At 41.4% G+C, this 17,540-nt stretch overlaps 1 protein-coding gene across 1 annotated transcript in view; it reads left to right on the forward strand.

Annotated features, from left to right (window-relative positions):
* The window catches only part of ZNF804B (zinc finger protein 804B), a 408,332-nt gene that overhangs the window by 359,857 nt on the left and 30,935 nt on the right, over nucleotides 1-17,540 (forward strand). Inside the window, exon 2 of the mRNA XM_088478665.1 lies at nucleotides 9,361-9,504. Within this exon, the coding sequence (XP_088334791.1) occupies nucleotides 9,361-9,504 (144 nt within the window). The remainder of the gene's footprint in view (nucleotides 1-9,360; nucleotides 9,505-17,540) is intronic.

A 17,540-nucleotide genomic window follows, 5' to 3' on the forward strand; every position in this document is an offset into this window, starting at 1 on the left:
TTTCATTGGTTTGGGATAAATTCTACAACTTCAAATAGATTAAAACAGTTGCACCCAAACTGAGCACGGTAATCAACTGTCTCCCATTTATACAGTCCACGCATAACTTGTCATATGTTCTCTATCTACGCTCACACAACCAACTGACCCCATGACAACATTCCACCAAGGACATCTGCAATCTGGCTGGACCAATATGCAATATGTAGCACTTATCCTCGTGTATCAAATGACTATTTCCCTGTAGACTGTAAGCTTGCGAGCAGGCCCCTCCTAACTCTATGTCTGTTTATTAACATGTCTCGTCTTAATAATGTTTTGTTCCCAATTGTAAAGCACAACGGAATATGTTGGTGCTATATAATAACTGTTATTATTATTAATAATAATAATAATAATAATAATAATAATAATGTCCTCTGGTTGGAACATATTTAAGCTTAGATTCCTACTTAGTATAGTATAGTATAAAATGAGATCCAATAAACTGAAATTTTGAATGCAGAAAAGTCTGCATAAGATAAATGTTCCTGTAAAATATAGGGGTCTATGTACTAAGCAGTGATAGACCCCCTAGCCATCTAAACTCATGAAAGCAACAATGTATAATTTATTTTAACATAACTTTAAGCTGTGATCTCAAACTGCAAATCACAAGTTTGCGGTTTGCTGTACAAGGGTATGGAAAAGTTCAAGATGCAACATGAGTCAGAACTAATTGCAGTGCAGTCATTCAGCACGTGTGTTACATATCTGTGCACTTTTGAATGTCTGACCTTGCAGCCCTATCTGATACGCCCTTTTGCTTTGCTTTTACAGCATACCAAGGGACTGCTAATAACTGAACACATAGATTTGTATATATTTTCAAGGGAGCGGAGACACAAGTCTGCTCTGTAAGCCTGCTCCTTGCTATCTCAGACTTCAAATCGACAAAATGTCATTTGCTGTTACAGTGAATTGCAGAAAAAACTTCCAAACTTTTCCTTGGATGTAAAATGTATGCATTAATTGGAAATAAATAAATATCCCTTCTGGTTGTTCATCCTTTATCTTTAGGAAAATATCAGGGATGGTCAACGAATGGTTCATCGTCAACGGTCTCCATTCATGGTGCCATCGGTACTTTACATACTGTATATGTCAGGAAGGAAAACCATCGATGGTTATCACTACTGCCGGTCACATGAATGTGGTGGGGCAATCAGAGAAGGAGGGTGGGGCTAAATGTAGCACATTGGGGGTGTGGCTAAGCACAGTGCTGCAGGAAAATAACATTCCTGTGTCACGATTTGAGCTCTACCACCGACTGTTAACCATCAATGGTCGATGCCATCCCTAGACAATAGTAGGAAAATAAAGCTCAGTTCACAGAGACGGACACATGATTCCAGAAAGGAAATGCACAGATATTACTAGCACTCTTAAGACTATAGGAATAATATAGGAATAATATTATAATAAATAAAGAGGAAAAAAATTTAAAAAACTTCATATTTTCAGTTACACAATACAGAATTCTGTGCAGCGATGAAATCGATCAACAATGTAATTCCCGGCTCCTAAACCTCAGATTAATACAGTTAGATTTTATAAATAACCGTAATAAAAAAATATTCATAGAAAGGACTAAACTAATGTCATCAGATCACGCAGAACGCAACCAGGAGCAGATTTACCAGCTCACTTAACAGAGGGGTTTTTTTCCCCAAGTCTTGCGGGAGTACAGTCATTATTTTATAACCACAATGAAACAAATTGAATAGATTTCAGTGGTATTTAAATCGGGCTGCAGTAGGTTTGAGGGAATTACTGCCATAGACATTCTTTGGTTTATTAGGACCTATTATTCACCCCTTGTTCCAGGAGAACTGTTTAATACACTGGACTGTAATTTTCATGAACAATCTCACTTCAAGACAATGCTGAGCGGACAGTGGTCATCCTTGAAATAATTATACAGTATATTATATATCTTTGGTTTATCTCTTATCATGCATGTCATCTTCACAACACATTTACATGTTTAATTGCCATCTTTTCTGTTAGCAATCTTCATCTCCAGTCCAAGGGGCATATTCAACTGGGTGCATGAATAGCCAAAATCCTGCACCTGTGAGATTTTTCCTGCAGGTGGGGGATTTTTGCTATTCAATTAGGTGCGTGCTTTTTTCAATTTAGAGCCCCTGGAGGTTTTTTTTTCATGCACCTCCAGAGCAAGTGTGATATTTTCCCAAATCGTTATTTTTAGGGAAAATCACTGGGCACCCCCCTGAGGACTAATTATGCAATTGGAAGTTTCCAATTTGCTTAATTAGTCCTTAATTACTTACCTTCAGCAGCGCTGTCTTCTGCATCTTCTTCTGCACCCTGCTAAGGAAGCCGGGTCTTCTGCAGCAGTGTGAGTATGTCAGTGTGTGTGAGTGTTTGTAAGTGTGTGTGTGTGTGTATGAGTGATGCGTGTGTGTGGCCCCCCAGTGTCTGTGTGCCCCCCCCTGGAGTGGGCACAGGGAGAACTACATCTCCCAGCAGCCCCTGGAACTCCCAGCAGCCCCCTCTCCAGTGAGAAGATAGAGAGGAGGCCACTGGGAGCCACGGAGACCACCGGAGACCCCCGGCCAGGTAAGTGCAGAATTTTTTTTACATTTTTTTTAACGCGGCGTGGAGTTTTCAGAGCTGAATACCCCGTAATCACGTTTTTTTAAAATTGGATACCGCGGATATTGGGAGCACGCATACCCGCGGTATTCAAAAATTGGGCGCGAGGTTTTTTACCTTGCTAAACCTCAAGCCCAATTGAGTATGCCCCGAAGTGTGTGACTATGGGGTCTATTTGCTAAGCCTTGGATGGAGATAAAGTGAACGGAGATAAAGTGCTAACTAATCAGCTCCTAACTGTCATTTCACTGGCTGTGTTTGAATAATAACAGTTAGTAGCTGGTTACTTGGAACTTTATCTCCATCCAAGGCTTAGTAAATAGATCCCTATGTTACAGAAGGCAGGGCTGCATGTGACGGGAGCAATAATATGATGTGAGGAAGAGAATGGAGGCAGCAGGAAGCCACAGGCTGAGAATTATACTGTATAAAGGAAGGACCAGGGTCCCAGCAGCACAGAGTATATCAGGACATTAGTGCTGTGTCAGTGAGGACAGCTGCATGTGCCAGGGGCAGTGGCATGATGTGAAGAAGGGGATGGATGTAGTAGTTTCCCCAGCAGCACAGAGTATATCAGCAGATGATTGATATCATATCTCCAAACATTTAGGAGAGAGGTGGAGGGACGTTGAGCATCATTTTGGGGGCATGGCAGCGCATCACTCCCTGGTTCCCGTCATGCTGTAGGCAAGCTGCATAGACACCCTGTGCTGCCTCCCTGCCAGATGTGTTATCATGATGTCTCAAAACAAGAAGGTTAGTGCCCACCGGGTTACCTTTCCAGGTACCCTGCAAGCTGGAAAAGTGTGCCGATGGGGCAACATCCTTGTGCCCTGGGGGAAGGCACAAGGATGTTACAGCCCTGCATTAGGGCATAAACATGGAGAAGCACATACTCAAATTCTAAACACAGTCGCAATAAACAAGATACAGATTTACTCCACACCATCTAGAAATCAACCTGGATTCGCATACTTCTTCCACTCTTCCCATGCCCATGGTACAGATACCTCTGTCATCGTGGGCCTGGAACTATTGGGCTGTTTCACTCATTCGGATCTGAAATCACTGCACTGTTAGTTAGTTATTTTGATCTGTAAGCCCTGATGAGCCGTTCCAGCAATACCTTTTTTTATACTGATATTGTCTATAACGTTTTATTTTATATATATTACAATGACTCGTTCTGACTTCATACTGAAGAGTATCTAAATAAACATTATTACTTTGTAAACATTCTAGGGCAATACATAAAAAGCAGATGCAATGTGCTGAGCCTGAAAATTAATGCGCTGTGTAATTATGCGGAATTATTATGTGCAGAGCTTCTGTAAAAATTATTCTTTGATATAGACCATTACAGCAGAATTTACACCACATCAGTTTCCTAACGGCGACAATAAGGAGAATGTCATGTCGTGTGTTAATGTATTAATCAAATATTTTCTTTCTCACTAATTTCTGACTTCAGCACATACAAAAAGCCCTATGAAAAAAAAAACATTGCTGATATGTATCTATTTGCAGCATATGTTCAATGTGCTTAAAAAGCAATCTGCAATATCATGCTAACATATGCACCTCTCCTACTGTGTACTTCTACTTTAACACAATATGTTCTTCCTATAGAGAAGCTAGAAGAAAAACTTGTCTTTAAAATAAAAGCAAATACAACTTGTGCTTCATCCAGGAAGAAATATTACAGCTACATAAAGTTCTACAAAATGATTTCACTTAAAAACTATAATTTACAGACATAGGGGGGGTCTATGTACTAAACCTTGGAGAGAGAAAAAGTGGAGATAGCTAAAGAACCAACCAATCAGCTCATAACTGTTAAACTCAGCCTGTAAAGTGACAGTAAGGAGCTGATTGGTTGGTACTTTTTCTCCGTCCACTTTATCTCTCTCCAAGGGGTCTATTTATTTTATTTTTTTGAATTAACATAATAACTCGCCGCAACCACTGGTGCAATTCATCCGGTGCAGAGAGGGCTGATCCGAAACTCAGCTGTCTCTGCGAGTGGCTTCACTGCTCCCTTCGGAGCAGTGAGACAAGTGCGCATGCGTGACAGGTCAGGCATGTGCATAAGAGCCCCGACATCCGGCGGAAGGAGCCGGACAGGAGCGGAGGGATCCAAAAGGATCCCTTTTTGCGACCCGGGACTCCTTTCCATAGGGTAGGAGCAGGAACACACGGCATCTGAAGATGGCGAATGCCCCTGCAATCAAGCTCCGAAAATATTGTATTTTCGGAGATTGATGAATTCTGTCCCCATACTAGTGTATGGGGACAGCGGGTCATTCCGCTAGTGAAAGGTACTGTAAGCTGGAGATATCTATGATATCTCCTGCTTTACCTTCTTGATGAATGGCCCGATAACTTCATTTCTACAATTGCAGGTGGAAATGTTAATTTTCACCTGCTTTTGTAAAAATTAAGTGATGATGATTAGAGCACCAAGGCTTAGTACATAGGGGTATATTTACTAAAGTGAGAGTTTTTAGAAGTGGAGATGTTGCCCATACAAACCAATCAGATTCGACTTAATATTGAACTAGCACCTTCTAGAAGATAATAGCTAGAATCTGATTGGTTGCTATGGGCAACATCTCCACTTCTAAAAACTCTCACTTTAGTAAAGACCCCAGGCACTGATTCAGAGTCACGAGTAATACCGATGTTCAAGTAGTTGATTTTTTTGCTATAAACTCCTAAGATGCATGCATTACGCGGTGTGTACGTACAGAGGGGCATATTATTTTTTGTGTTATGGGAGTGTAGAGGGCGTGTTGCTGAAGTGGTTGCATATACAGAGGCTTAATCAATCACATTGGAGGCCCTACTGAGATGGAAAGTCTGAAAGGTGAGCGCTACCATCAGTCCTGTGTCATGCCAACAGTAAAGCATCCTGAGACCATTCATGTGTGGGGCAGCTTCTCAGCCAAGGGAGTGGGATCACTCACAATTTTGCCTAAGAACACAGCCATGAATAAAGAATGGTACCAAAACATCCTCCAAGAGCAACTTCTCCCAACCATCCAAGAACTGTTTGGTGATGAACAATGCCTTTTCCAGCATGATGGAGAACCTTGCCATAAGGCAAAAGTGATAACTAAGTGGCTCGGGGGAACAAAAGATCGACATTTTGGGTCCATGGCCAGGAAACTCCCCAGACCTTATTCCCATTGAGAACTTGTGGTCAATCCTCAAGAGGCGGATGGACAAACAAAAACCCACAAATTCCGACAAACTCCAAGCACTGATTAGGCAAGAATGGGCGGCCATCAGTCAGTATGTGGCCCAGAAGTTGAGTGACAGCATGCCATGGCGAATTGCAGAGGTCTTGAAAGAGAAGGATCAATACTGCAAATATTGACTTTTACTTCAGTATACCATAGTAACATCTGACAAAAAGGTCTAAAAACACTGAAGCAGCAAACTTTGTGAAAACCAATACTTGTATCATTCTCAAAACTTTTGGCCATGGCTGTGTGTAAAATATGTGACATTTAGCTGAAACCAGATGCATCACTTGTCATTTGCTGCCATCTCAAGTTCCCGATGCTTGTAGTCATCCACAAACATAGTCCAGATGGGTAACTTGCTTTATAGACTAGTTACACCATTTGTCACACAGAACAGGACTGTCATGTACAAAACAGAACTAATGGCCACCATTCATTAAATCAGCACAGTAATTCATTGTTTAACACAATTAGAATTAGTGATGCAACGCATAGCAACAAGTAGTGTTTACTGGGGACAGAGAGAATGATAGAGATGTACTTTCTCCTTTTAACAAATACCTAAACAAATAAACAAAATGTAACTGGCGATAAAGAAACCACATCCATTATTGCATCTATCAGGTTACTCCCATCACCTTGGTATCTTCTGTCATTTCTGCTGATGTTATATTATCCATCTGAAAGTAGTCATATATATTTCATATACCCTATTCCCAGGGCAACCTCTTTCACATTTTCCTGTCCATTTAGTGGACCACAGTCTGTTCACAGACTTTCCATACACAATCGATGCCCAACAGCCGCAGCACTCAGCAAAGAGAATCAAAAAAATGTAAACCGCCATCTGTCATTTAAACTAATGGAACACAATGCAATGATTCTTATTCTAATTCTCACTTTAGAGCAGGTACTTCCGGCTGCTCAGGAAAGGATCACATATATGTCATGGATTGGTAATGATTGACTGACACGAGAGGCAATATCTATAGCTCTGCATAACTGTTAACCTAAGTAATGTGTTGCCTGTACTGATCTGTGGTATAGATGGTGAAAGCCTCTTACAATACATACTTTGTCCACTTTGCTGAGATATGTTTAAATTAATATGCAGTGCCGTAAGTTCGAGTTATGGCACCTGATGCCGGCCTGGTGTTATGACATCATGCCATGGGGGCGGTACCACAAGTGACCGGAACAACAGCGCTGCCCGGAGCATCCTCAGGATGCTCCTGTGGGACTGTTATGGCTGCAGTCTGCCACTTGGAGCATCCAGAGAACGCTCTGGGTGGCACTGCATCTGCAATTCTGGCTGCAGACTGCCGTTCTAAGCACCCTGCTAGCCAGATACAGGGACCGTGGATGATGGGCGGTGCCACCCACAGATTGCTGCATTCTGTGCGGCGGCACCGGTCCCCCATAGCTGGTTATGGCCCTGTTAATGTGCTTACATTATATTAATATCTCAAATGTCTGAAACTTACCAAATATTAATAACTGGCTTGGGTAATGTCAACTGAGAATTCAGATAAGCAAGTGACCCTCTCATGGGGATTTAGAGGTTGATGCAGTGGTGTATTATGAGTGCAGGCCAGGGTGTGCGGTGCACATGGGCCCCTGGGTCCAGTAGACCCACACTACATACCCTGCACCCATGTTCTTTAAGCCTTACCTCTCCAGAGTCCTGGGTCGGCAGTGGTTGCGCTGCACAAATTATTTGCACATGCACAGTAGAAATATCACAGGGAAAATGGCCACTGCACCATTTTCCCTGAGACCTACTCATGTGCACTAGACTATAGAGCCGTATACAATTTGAGCTGAGCCGCGATACTTTTCGCATCCTGGACTTTTCGCCTACTTCCTCTGTTTTGTAGGCGGAAAAGTATCGCGTTAGTGCCTGCTTTACCCCGTATTCAATTTGAAAGTACGCAAAAACGGGACCCGGCGAAACTTGAACAGACGGAAAGTACTGTCAGATTTGGGGAAATAAGCCTGACACCCCCCAAAAGATGCTCTGACATGGGGGTTCCCTATGGTACCCCCTGATTTGTCTTGCTGAAAGTATTTGGTCTTTTTAAACGGCCTTAATAGCTGTTAAATAGCGTTTTTCTATATGTGGTGCAGAATAGTATTCAGGAGTATTTTTTCTTTAAAATAACTTATCCCAGCAAATTTGGAGTACTTGAAAATGGGGGTCAGCATATTTCAAAGTTGCTAAAGTGAAGTAGAAAAAATCTTGAAAAATCCACCTTCCGCAAGCACCTGCAATCAAAAAAACACCTGGGGCATACTTGTACCCCCACTTTTTTTTTTGTCCCAATTTTCAAAGTAATTTTTTGGGGTCTCCTTAAGTGTTTTTTTTATTGTTTGACACAGTTTACCTTTGGGGGACTGTCTGAAGGCTGCAGGGGGGTTCCCGCAACATTGGACCCCAAAACCCCAATTCTGCACTTTTTTCCGCCTGCTATTCATAGGCAAAACTTTTGACGGAAAGTGTTTCAAATTGAATACGGGGTAAAAGCAAAACAGGTGAAAATTACGTCATCGGCGAAAAAGTATCGCGGATCCAGACTTTTCGCCTCAAATTGAATACGGGCCTAAGGCTCAACACCAGACTCTACTCCCTTGCGCTGCCAGCTAGAGAGGAGGGGTCTGGATGGAGTTTTTTTCTAATTTAAACACTAGAAAGTAAATTTTGAAAGTAAATTCATTACTTTATTAACTGTAAATAAATAAATATATATATATTTTTTTGTAAATTGTTTGTCTAAAAACAACATTTTAAGCTCAGTTCCTGTGTCTTTGTGTATAAGTAGATAAAGCTGATTTGAAAATACTGTGAATCCATTGATTTATGAGCCTTTCACTTAAATCTGACAGGGACTTGTGTCCTAATATTCGGTCAGCCAATAAAAGTCCATTTGTGCGTTTTAGATGTGTTATATGCTGTAAGATAAATGTCAGTGATTTAGGAAGTGGCAGAGACTTGCTCAATAATATGACAGCAAGCAGTGAGCAATTCCTGAAAAACTTTCTGATTAAAGTACCAGGAGCAATTAAAGCTCTGGCTTTTAAGCATTTCTTCAGCCATGTAGTAATGAAAAGAGAATTGTAACTAACGATTGTAGAATATATACCCAGACGTTCCAAGCCCCCATTCAATACTATGTATCAGTACTTTAGTGATTAAGAGCCAGGCTTGAAAGCTAGCGTTTTAATTGATTGTGCAAAATTACCTTTAACTATAATCATTCTGAGATTTAAAGAAAACCATTACAGTTCTCCTTTATATTTTTTACAATACAAATATTTTTCCATTCAGGTTTGTTCCAGTTGAATTAAGTGATATTTAATGCATAGAGTTATTTAGGTGAAATATACAGAGACCAAAAGTTATAGGATCACATTGCAGAAAACTCAATATTTTTTTTTGTTTCTTTCTTTCTTTCAGGGCTATGCGGAAAAGGGAAAGAGTATAGCAAATGCTCTAGAGGATTTGAAGGCTAATTTCTATTGTGAATTATGTGACAAGCAATACCACAAGCACCAGGAGTTTGACAACCATATTAATTCTTATGACCATGCTCACAAACAGGTAATCCTGGAAATTCATGTTTACCAACGACCTGATAATACCTGTGTTCAAATACAACAATGACACGTCCACTGGGGAAGGAGCAAAACAGCGCAGTGGGGATGTAGTGTTTTTATTTGTTTTATTCATTCATTGTGCAGAAGTCTTCAGTAACATTACACTAATCTTTCCAACCTGCTGATGTTATTCTCAGTTCTAGAAACAGAAAAAAAAGAGAGACTTTATTAGAAAAGAATTGCCTTTGGCTCCCTGTACAACTGTGAACTTTGGAGTGGTGTGTAAGTGTAATTAGATACAGTCTCTCTTAGATAAATTGCTAAATTGAAAATATCAATGGCTGGAAGAAAAATGGTTACTTTCAAATTAGTCGGAAAGTGAACTAAATATATGAGTTCCCTAATTATAGTAAAACCACTGGCTCCAGCAGAAACATTCTTTACTCAGCAAGGATATTATGCTTGGATTATTACATTTATAATTTTTCATCTATAAGCAATACTTTTGGGGAGATTTATCGAAGTTTGGAGATAGATAAACTGCAGAGATAAAGTACCATCACTGTAATTTTTCAAACGCAGCCTGTAAATTGAGAGTTAGAAGCTGATTGTTTAGTAAGGGTGAGATGTATCAAGTCTAGAGATGGAGAGATATAAAATACCAACCAATCAGTTTCTTACTGTCTTTCAAACACAGCCTGTAAAGTCACAGTTAGGTGCTGATTGGTTGGAACTTTATCTCTCTCCACAAGCATTGATACATCTCCCCCTAAGTACTTTGAAGTCTATTTACTAAGTCTTGGAAGGAGATGAAATGAACGGAGTACCAGCCAATCACCTCCTAACTGCCATGTCACAGGCTGTGTTTGAAAATTGACAGTTAGGAGCTGGTTGGCTGGTACTTTATCTCCGTCCACTTTATCTCCACCCAAGGCTTAGTGAGTAGACCTCTTTATCTTTCTCTACTTTATCTCTCTCCAAGGTTTGATAAATCTACCCCATTTTTCTTTTAACTGTTACTAGCACTAGTGGGTGTAGGTGGGGATACCTGAAGTCTATTAAGTGCAAAATGGTGAATGAGTAAAGAAAAAAACAAACACTGCAGTACCACCCATGACCACCATGTAGCGCTATTCCATTGAAAATGTAAATTTACTGTACATTGTACTTTGTAGCGTATACTAGGGCAGAGTTTATAAACACCATAATGAATATAATAAAAATGTAGTGGAAAGCTGCCTATTTAGGCCCATTGTCCTGTCCTTTGATATACCCCATTCTACTATACTGTTTACATTAACAATATCCCTTTTCCAACTTTTCTGCTTGCCCCATAAAGTATAATAATATGGGTAAGAAATAGGTGTTGATGACTGTATTAGTATAGATGATAATAATAATAATAATAATAATAATAATAATAATAATAATAATAATAATAATAATTTAAAACTCATAAAACAGGATTATTACTCTATTTTATATGAATTGCATATGTACAGTATATATAAACCATGCTTTACTTACACATAATAAAAAAGGTCAGATTTTTTTTTGCCCATCAGTAAGAAAAGGCAAAGATCAATAGAAATAAAATATTTTAAGTGCATTTCACAGTTCCCGGAGCCTTTTTCTTCCTTTAGATTACATTTTTTTTTTTACTTTTTGATATATTTTAGAATCATATAAATAATGTATCAGTTACCATTTTCCATCTGTACATATTTCTAAAATTGTCAGGGAAGAATATTTTCAAGGGTTGGCAACCTCGTCCCAGGAAAATGTTTCAGTATAAGTCCCCCATAAAATTGGAGCATTAAAGTGGAACTCCAGCAAAATAATATCTGAATAGAAAGCCCCTCCCTCATAGTGCAATTGCAGGAGTCCTGACCAAAGAATCCCCTCCCAATGAGAAGTGGTCACTCATCCCCGACAGCCATCCTGCTTGTCGATTTGTACGGATTCTACATAATAACCGACTATGGTCTGTCCCATCTCTTTAATGCTGTAATATGTCCACCTTCCCCCCCTAGCGTAATAATTGGGTATTACGGCGCCTTGTGCCAGCCACACCCCCCGAGTACATGACATCATGCCAAAGAAGCCAGGGGCTGCCAATGCCCGGGAGAACAGTAGTGCATGACGATGCTCCAGGGGGCTTTATAGGCTGCTTTGTCCGTGTCTTGAGCATCCAGAAGATGCCCCTTGTGGCACCGCAGCAGCAATTCTGGCTGTAGGGTGACGTTCCAGGCACCCTGCTAGGCAAGTGCAGGCACCGTGGGGCAGCGACGGTGCCACCTACAGGGCTCTGTACGGTGGCACAGTTTGCACATCCCTTGTTACGGCCCTGCTCCACCCGCTAACATTTCCCAGAATTGAGGATTGACCGAAAGATATGCAGCCAGGTTAAGTGTAGGAGGGTGGCGAGATCCTTCAACCGCTGATGGGTCTAATTTGCTAGTCCAGTATAATGATGAAGAGGTCTGTCTCTGAGTACTCCAGAAGCAGACATACCACAGATAAACAAGCTGCAGAGGAAGTCTTCCTTCAAAAAATAATTACATTTAAATTCCCAGTTTGCCAACACCATAATTTATATGTATAGTAAAGCTAGGCATTTATTAGGGACATGCAATCCAAATTTTTCCCCCTTTAATTGGACTACAGATGTACGCAATCAGTGGTTCTCCAGCCGCAGTGGGACTACAAGTCTCAGCACTACGAGCAAGAGGTTTACTACTCATGCTGGGACTTGCAATTCTACAACAGCTGGAGAACCACATGTGTTCTACCTATTCTTTATTGAATGTGTTAATCATCATCGGAGGCCCACGTGCTTCATTTCTTCCCTGCATATAATTACCGGTGTAATTGTGTCATTTAACCGTATCATATGCTACATATCATTTGCGTAATTTAGGATTTTAACACAGTACATAGATCTGACATATAATTTGATTTCTGCCGAAGATTGTTATCCATTGTCTTATTAGATGGTAATTGAGTGCTGCATAAACTATATTTTGAAGCTTTTATTTTTATTGGCCCCGATACAGTGTTTGATACAGTATGTACCTGCCTTCAGCTGTGTTAATTACAGCATATAATATAGCATTTGTTTTTTAAACCAGCAAATAAAAACAACTATAACTGCTCAACTGACCTTGTGTTACCTTAAGGGATTTGTACAAATCACTGCACTAGATGTTTACTTCTCCTTTTCCCACTTACCTTCCAGTCATTCAGAGTTGATCCTGGATGAATTGAAGCACAGCAGAGAATGTGTCCAACATTATCCCACACTATGTTATAGCTGTAATCACCTTATCATATAGCAGCATAAGATCTGGGAGGTACTGGAGGAGCAACAAAGGGGGGAATTCAATTCAATGCGCTATTGAATAGTGACGGGAGGGACTCCCGAAGCTATTCAAATACACCGCGCTGTTTGGGCACGCTAAGGATATATTTTCGCACCCCCCTGGGGATGCGAAGAGAAATCCGACCAAAGTGCCGGGTGCGCGGCTGTCTTTCTGCATAGCGCGGCGCTAACAGCCGCGCGCTCGGCACTTTGGTCAAAGAATGCCGGTTACCGCACCTTAACACCCTTGTTAAGGCGCGATGACCGTGATAACCGGCATTCTCCGACCACAGAGCACACTGAATTGAATAGCGCCGGGAGCTCGCTCCCGGCGCTATTCAATTCACGTTGAATTGAATCGCCCCCTTGAGAAGCATTAATACAGTAATAGCAACACAAGTGAAATGTGTGAACTTTGTTTTATGTAGAGAAGTGGTTCGCTCTGTTGTTTCTATTGCAGTTTTATGTCAGCTCTGTCCATGTATATGTTGTTAATGTTCTCATGCACTAATTGGCCACTAAGAGGTCTAGCCTATCTGTAGCCCATCAGTTCTTCTAATTGGCTATAATTTAGTCTAGTACAGAAGTTCTCAAACTTGGTCCTCAGGACCCCACACAGATCACATTTTCCAGGTCATCCAGCAGGTGCACAGGTGTAGTTATTACTTACTGACACAGGTGATGTTAATTATTTCACTTGTGATTCTGTGAGGAGACCTGGAAAACATGCATTGTTTGGGGTCCTGAGGACTGAGTTTGAGTAGTAGTTAAGTGTGTCTTGATTTGTTACAACTTGGACTAACCTTGTTATTGCTCTCATGTTCTAAGTTCTGCAGTATGGTCTAATGCTCTGATTGGTTACAGGATGGTCTAGCCCCATTATTACTTATGTTTTTTAATTGGCTACAGGCTGGTTAAGTCCCATGTCTGCTCTGATTGGTTACAGCTTGGTCTAGTCTTGTAAATGTTCTGATTGGTTATAGCTTGGTCTAGTCTCATGTACTGTATGCTCTGATTAGTTACAGGTTGGACTAGCCCCAATATTACGCTAATGTTCTAATTGGCTACAGGCTGAGTTAATGTATGCCCTGATTGGTTATAGCTTGGTCTTGTTCCATGAATGCTGTGATTGGACTAGCCCCATTTTTACTGTAATGTTCTAATTGGCTATAGGCAGGTCAAGACCCATGTATGGTCTGATTGGCTACAGGTTGATCTAGTCATTTGTACTGCTTGTTCTTGTTGGTTGCAGATGGGACTAGCTCCATGAATGCTCTTTTTGGCAACAGGTTAGACCTTTTTGTCTGCCATATTGGTAACTGAACCAAAATTTAACAGAATGCAGACTATCAATTCACTATACACCAATAACATCATTTAGGTACTTTGTGATAAACCAACATTTAAATGCTCTCTAAGAATTTACATGTTTAAATTGTGACTCAATGAATTGATAGGATCAGGGGTGTCGAGAGGGGGGGGGTGAAGCAGGTTCTCTTTTTTTACCTAGGCCCAAACTTGTTGGAGGGGCCCGGCGGGGGATCATGTGACTGAGAGTGAGAGCATGGCAGTCATAGATTCATCGGGGACCCTGGAGAGACAGGTACCCAGATCTGTGCCACACACTGCCCCCCTGCAGCGCTCCTGGCACACACCTCCCCAATTTGGCCACACCCCCATCCAGTACCTGGGTCTATCCCCACTGTCTATGGCTCTGGATAGGATGCAGCTGAATATGTGTCCAGCACAAAAAAAAAAGATTCTGTGAGTTAAAGCACCTCAGTTAATTAAATGGCTCTTTACATTGTCCTGAATATTGGGTCAGCTTACAAAATTTCCCCATGCAAGACTTAGAGTGAAAGTGTGATTATTATTATTATTATTATTATTATTATTATTATTATTATTCTTTATTGATAGCATCTACATGTTTCATCTGCATCAGTCTCTGCCCTATGCACGCTTAGGAGGGGATTTAATTCAGCACAATGGCTGCAAATTGCCTGTGTAATTTTCGGTCAAAGGTACCACTAATACCCCTTTTCCACCTAAATTCCGGGTCTGACCCGGAGTTGGAACAAAGTTCCTATCCGGATCAGACCTGGAATTTTGCCGGCGCCGACTCGGGATATTCCCGAGTCAGCGCCGCTCACACCGCAGTCGGGTGTGCATAGACCCGGCTTTTGCGGAGTGAAAGTGGTCGCTTGGAGATGACATCATCTCCAAGCGCCACTGAAGCCGGACCAATAGGCCGGCTAGCAGCGCACTCCAGGTCATTGTGACCCGGAGTGCGCTGTTCTCACAGCAGGGTTTCACGGGCTATGCCCGTGTTAAACCCTGCTGGTTACCTGGGTTGGATTGCCGGGTCACTCGACCCGGCGATCCAACTCTCTGCCCTTTTACACCAGGGAGCTGCCCGGGTTAACCCTTCAAAAACCCGGGTTTTAGCTCTGGTGTAAAAGGGGCATAACAATGCTAATTTCCTATATTGGAAGCAAGGTAAATTTAGCAATATTACCGGTCACAAGGTGCCTTTGTCTCAAAGGCCCGGAGGCAGTTTACAGTCATCATGCTGAATTAAATGCCCCCTAAGTTATCTATCAAATGAGCACACCAAGCTTCACAATGCTGTGAAGTAGCAATACTGACCATGGTGTATCAGTGCCGCTGTCACATGATAGTACTGAACTCTATGCCCAGTCCATTTAAAAGTAACAAACCACTAGGTGAAGTAAAAGAAAACTTTAGATGTTATCTGAAACCCGCGTCCCTATATACTGCGGCCATAACATGGCAGTGTTTATGTTTACAATTCATAGAGTACGTCCTTACATTATGGAGCATAGAACACAACAGTTTTACAACCAATAATTGCATACAGAAGAATCTGAAAGCCGTACAACAGACAGCAATGATACGCATTCAAGTGATGCCAGATTAGAAGAAAAAAAAATTGGATTGCGAAATGCCACTGAACACAGCTTGGTGACTATTTGTAACTTCAGGCATCACATTCCAGATTTAAATGTCAATTGATACAACAGTTTATACTCAGCCCACTATTCTATGGGGCCCAATCTGCTTTACTGAGAAATACTTACACCTGCTGCTCAAAGCATAGCTGCAAACCTTGTTAAAAATTTAGCGCTGAGCAAATAAATTATTGTATGTCCTCATTGGAAAGAGCTTGTTGTTTGCCATAATGAGATTCCTGTAATCATTAGCACTTATGAAAGCTGTAACAAATAATGTGGAGTGCTCCCTTTAAATGAAAGAGTTAGATAAGCCAAATTTGTCATTAACTGTTAAATGCTATGAAATTGCATTCAGCGCTCGTAAGACTTAAGGCTAATTAATATGTAAATGGCCTATTTAACCTTTTTTTATAAATTGAAACCCATGGGACACTTAATTTCATCGTTGTTAATGTTGGTCCATTGTTAAGCAGACAATTGTTTTACATTGCATTAGGCAAAGAATTCAAGATATGTGATCACACATTTGTAATAAGAAATTGCGTACTGTTCAGACATAACGTAGACTAGGGCAAGACGATAAGGATTTTTTTTGCATTTTGAATTTACTTTATTTTTTAAAAGGGATATTGTACTGTTTGAGCCCCACATGTGTATTCATTACTTATACCCCTTTTACACCAGGGCAAAAACTCGGGTTATTGCCAGGTCGACCCGGGTCGGGCCTTAGTGGAAACGGATCCCAAAAAAATAACCTGGGTCAGTTGACCCGCCAATCCTACCCAGGAATCACAAAGGGTGGGACACAGGTAGGTCCTGGGTAATGAGGCAGTGGTAACGGTTGTGACCTGGGTTATTTGACCCAGGTAATGCCGAAAGGCTGTGATTGGAGCTTCTGCGGCACTGGCTGATGATGTCATCAGTCAGTGCCCCGCAGAGAGACAGCACATGCAGCTATTGCAGCAGCAGACTAAGCTCAAGGGAGCCCTCACTAGCCATCTCTGCAGCTACTTGTAGTACAAGAGCCCTGCACATAGTACAGACAGCACTCACCAGCCTGCAGCAGCCATCTCTGCAGCAGCCACTGGTTATCCATCCGCCTATTCCGTAGCTCAAGACTCGCAGGCTAACTCGCCTGAACCTCAGCTTAATAAATTGGCCCCTGTCTTATAAAAATAATTTTTTCCTGCAGTATTTATCACCTTAGCACATACCTGCCTACTCTCCCATAGGTTTTTACCATGGCTGACCCGGGTTCAGTGTAAACGGCGCTGCCCTGGGAATAACCCGGGTCGAAGCACAGTGAAAATGGTGTCTGAAGTCGGGTCCGATCCGGGATGGAACCCTGTTCAAAATCCTGGGGATCGGACCCGGGATTTAGGTGTAAAACTGGTATATGTGACATACTGTATTTTAAGAGTTCCACTATCCAAAGGTTGTACTTATTATCTCACCAGAGATAGAGCTTCCGGGGGTTCATTAATAGGCCCTAAGTTTCATGGCACTTGGGGATACAGATCTTGGGTCTCCTGGGGCCAGCTGCACTAGTGGGAGAGTGTACAGAGGCAAACACAGGATTTCTAGAGGGGGGTTTCCAAATGCTTGAATTTAGAGTAAGTGTGGCCATTCCATGAAGAGGGTATAATTAGCACTTTACCAGTTTTAATATGCGTCATACAAAGTGTATTGTGTGTCATAATTCCA

Source organism: Taudactylus pleione, unplaced genomic scaffold (genome assembly GCF_031769625.1).
Source record: "Taudactylus pleione unplaced genomic scaffold, aTauple2 ptg000216l, whole genome shotgun sequence".
Lineage (NCBI taxonomy): Eukaryota > Metazoa > Chordata > Amphibia > Anura > Myobatrachidae > Taudactylus > Taudactylus pleione.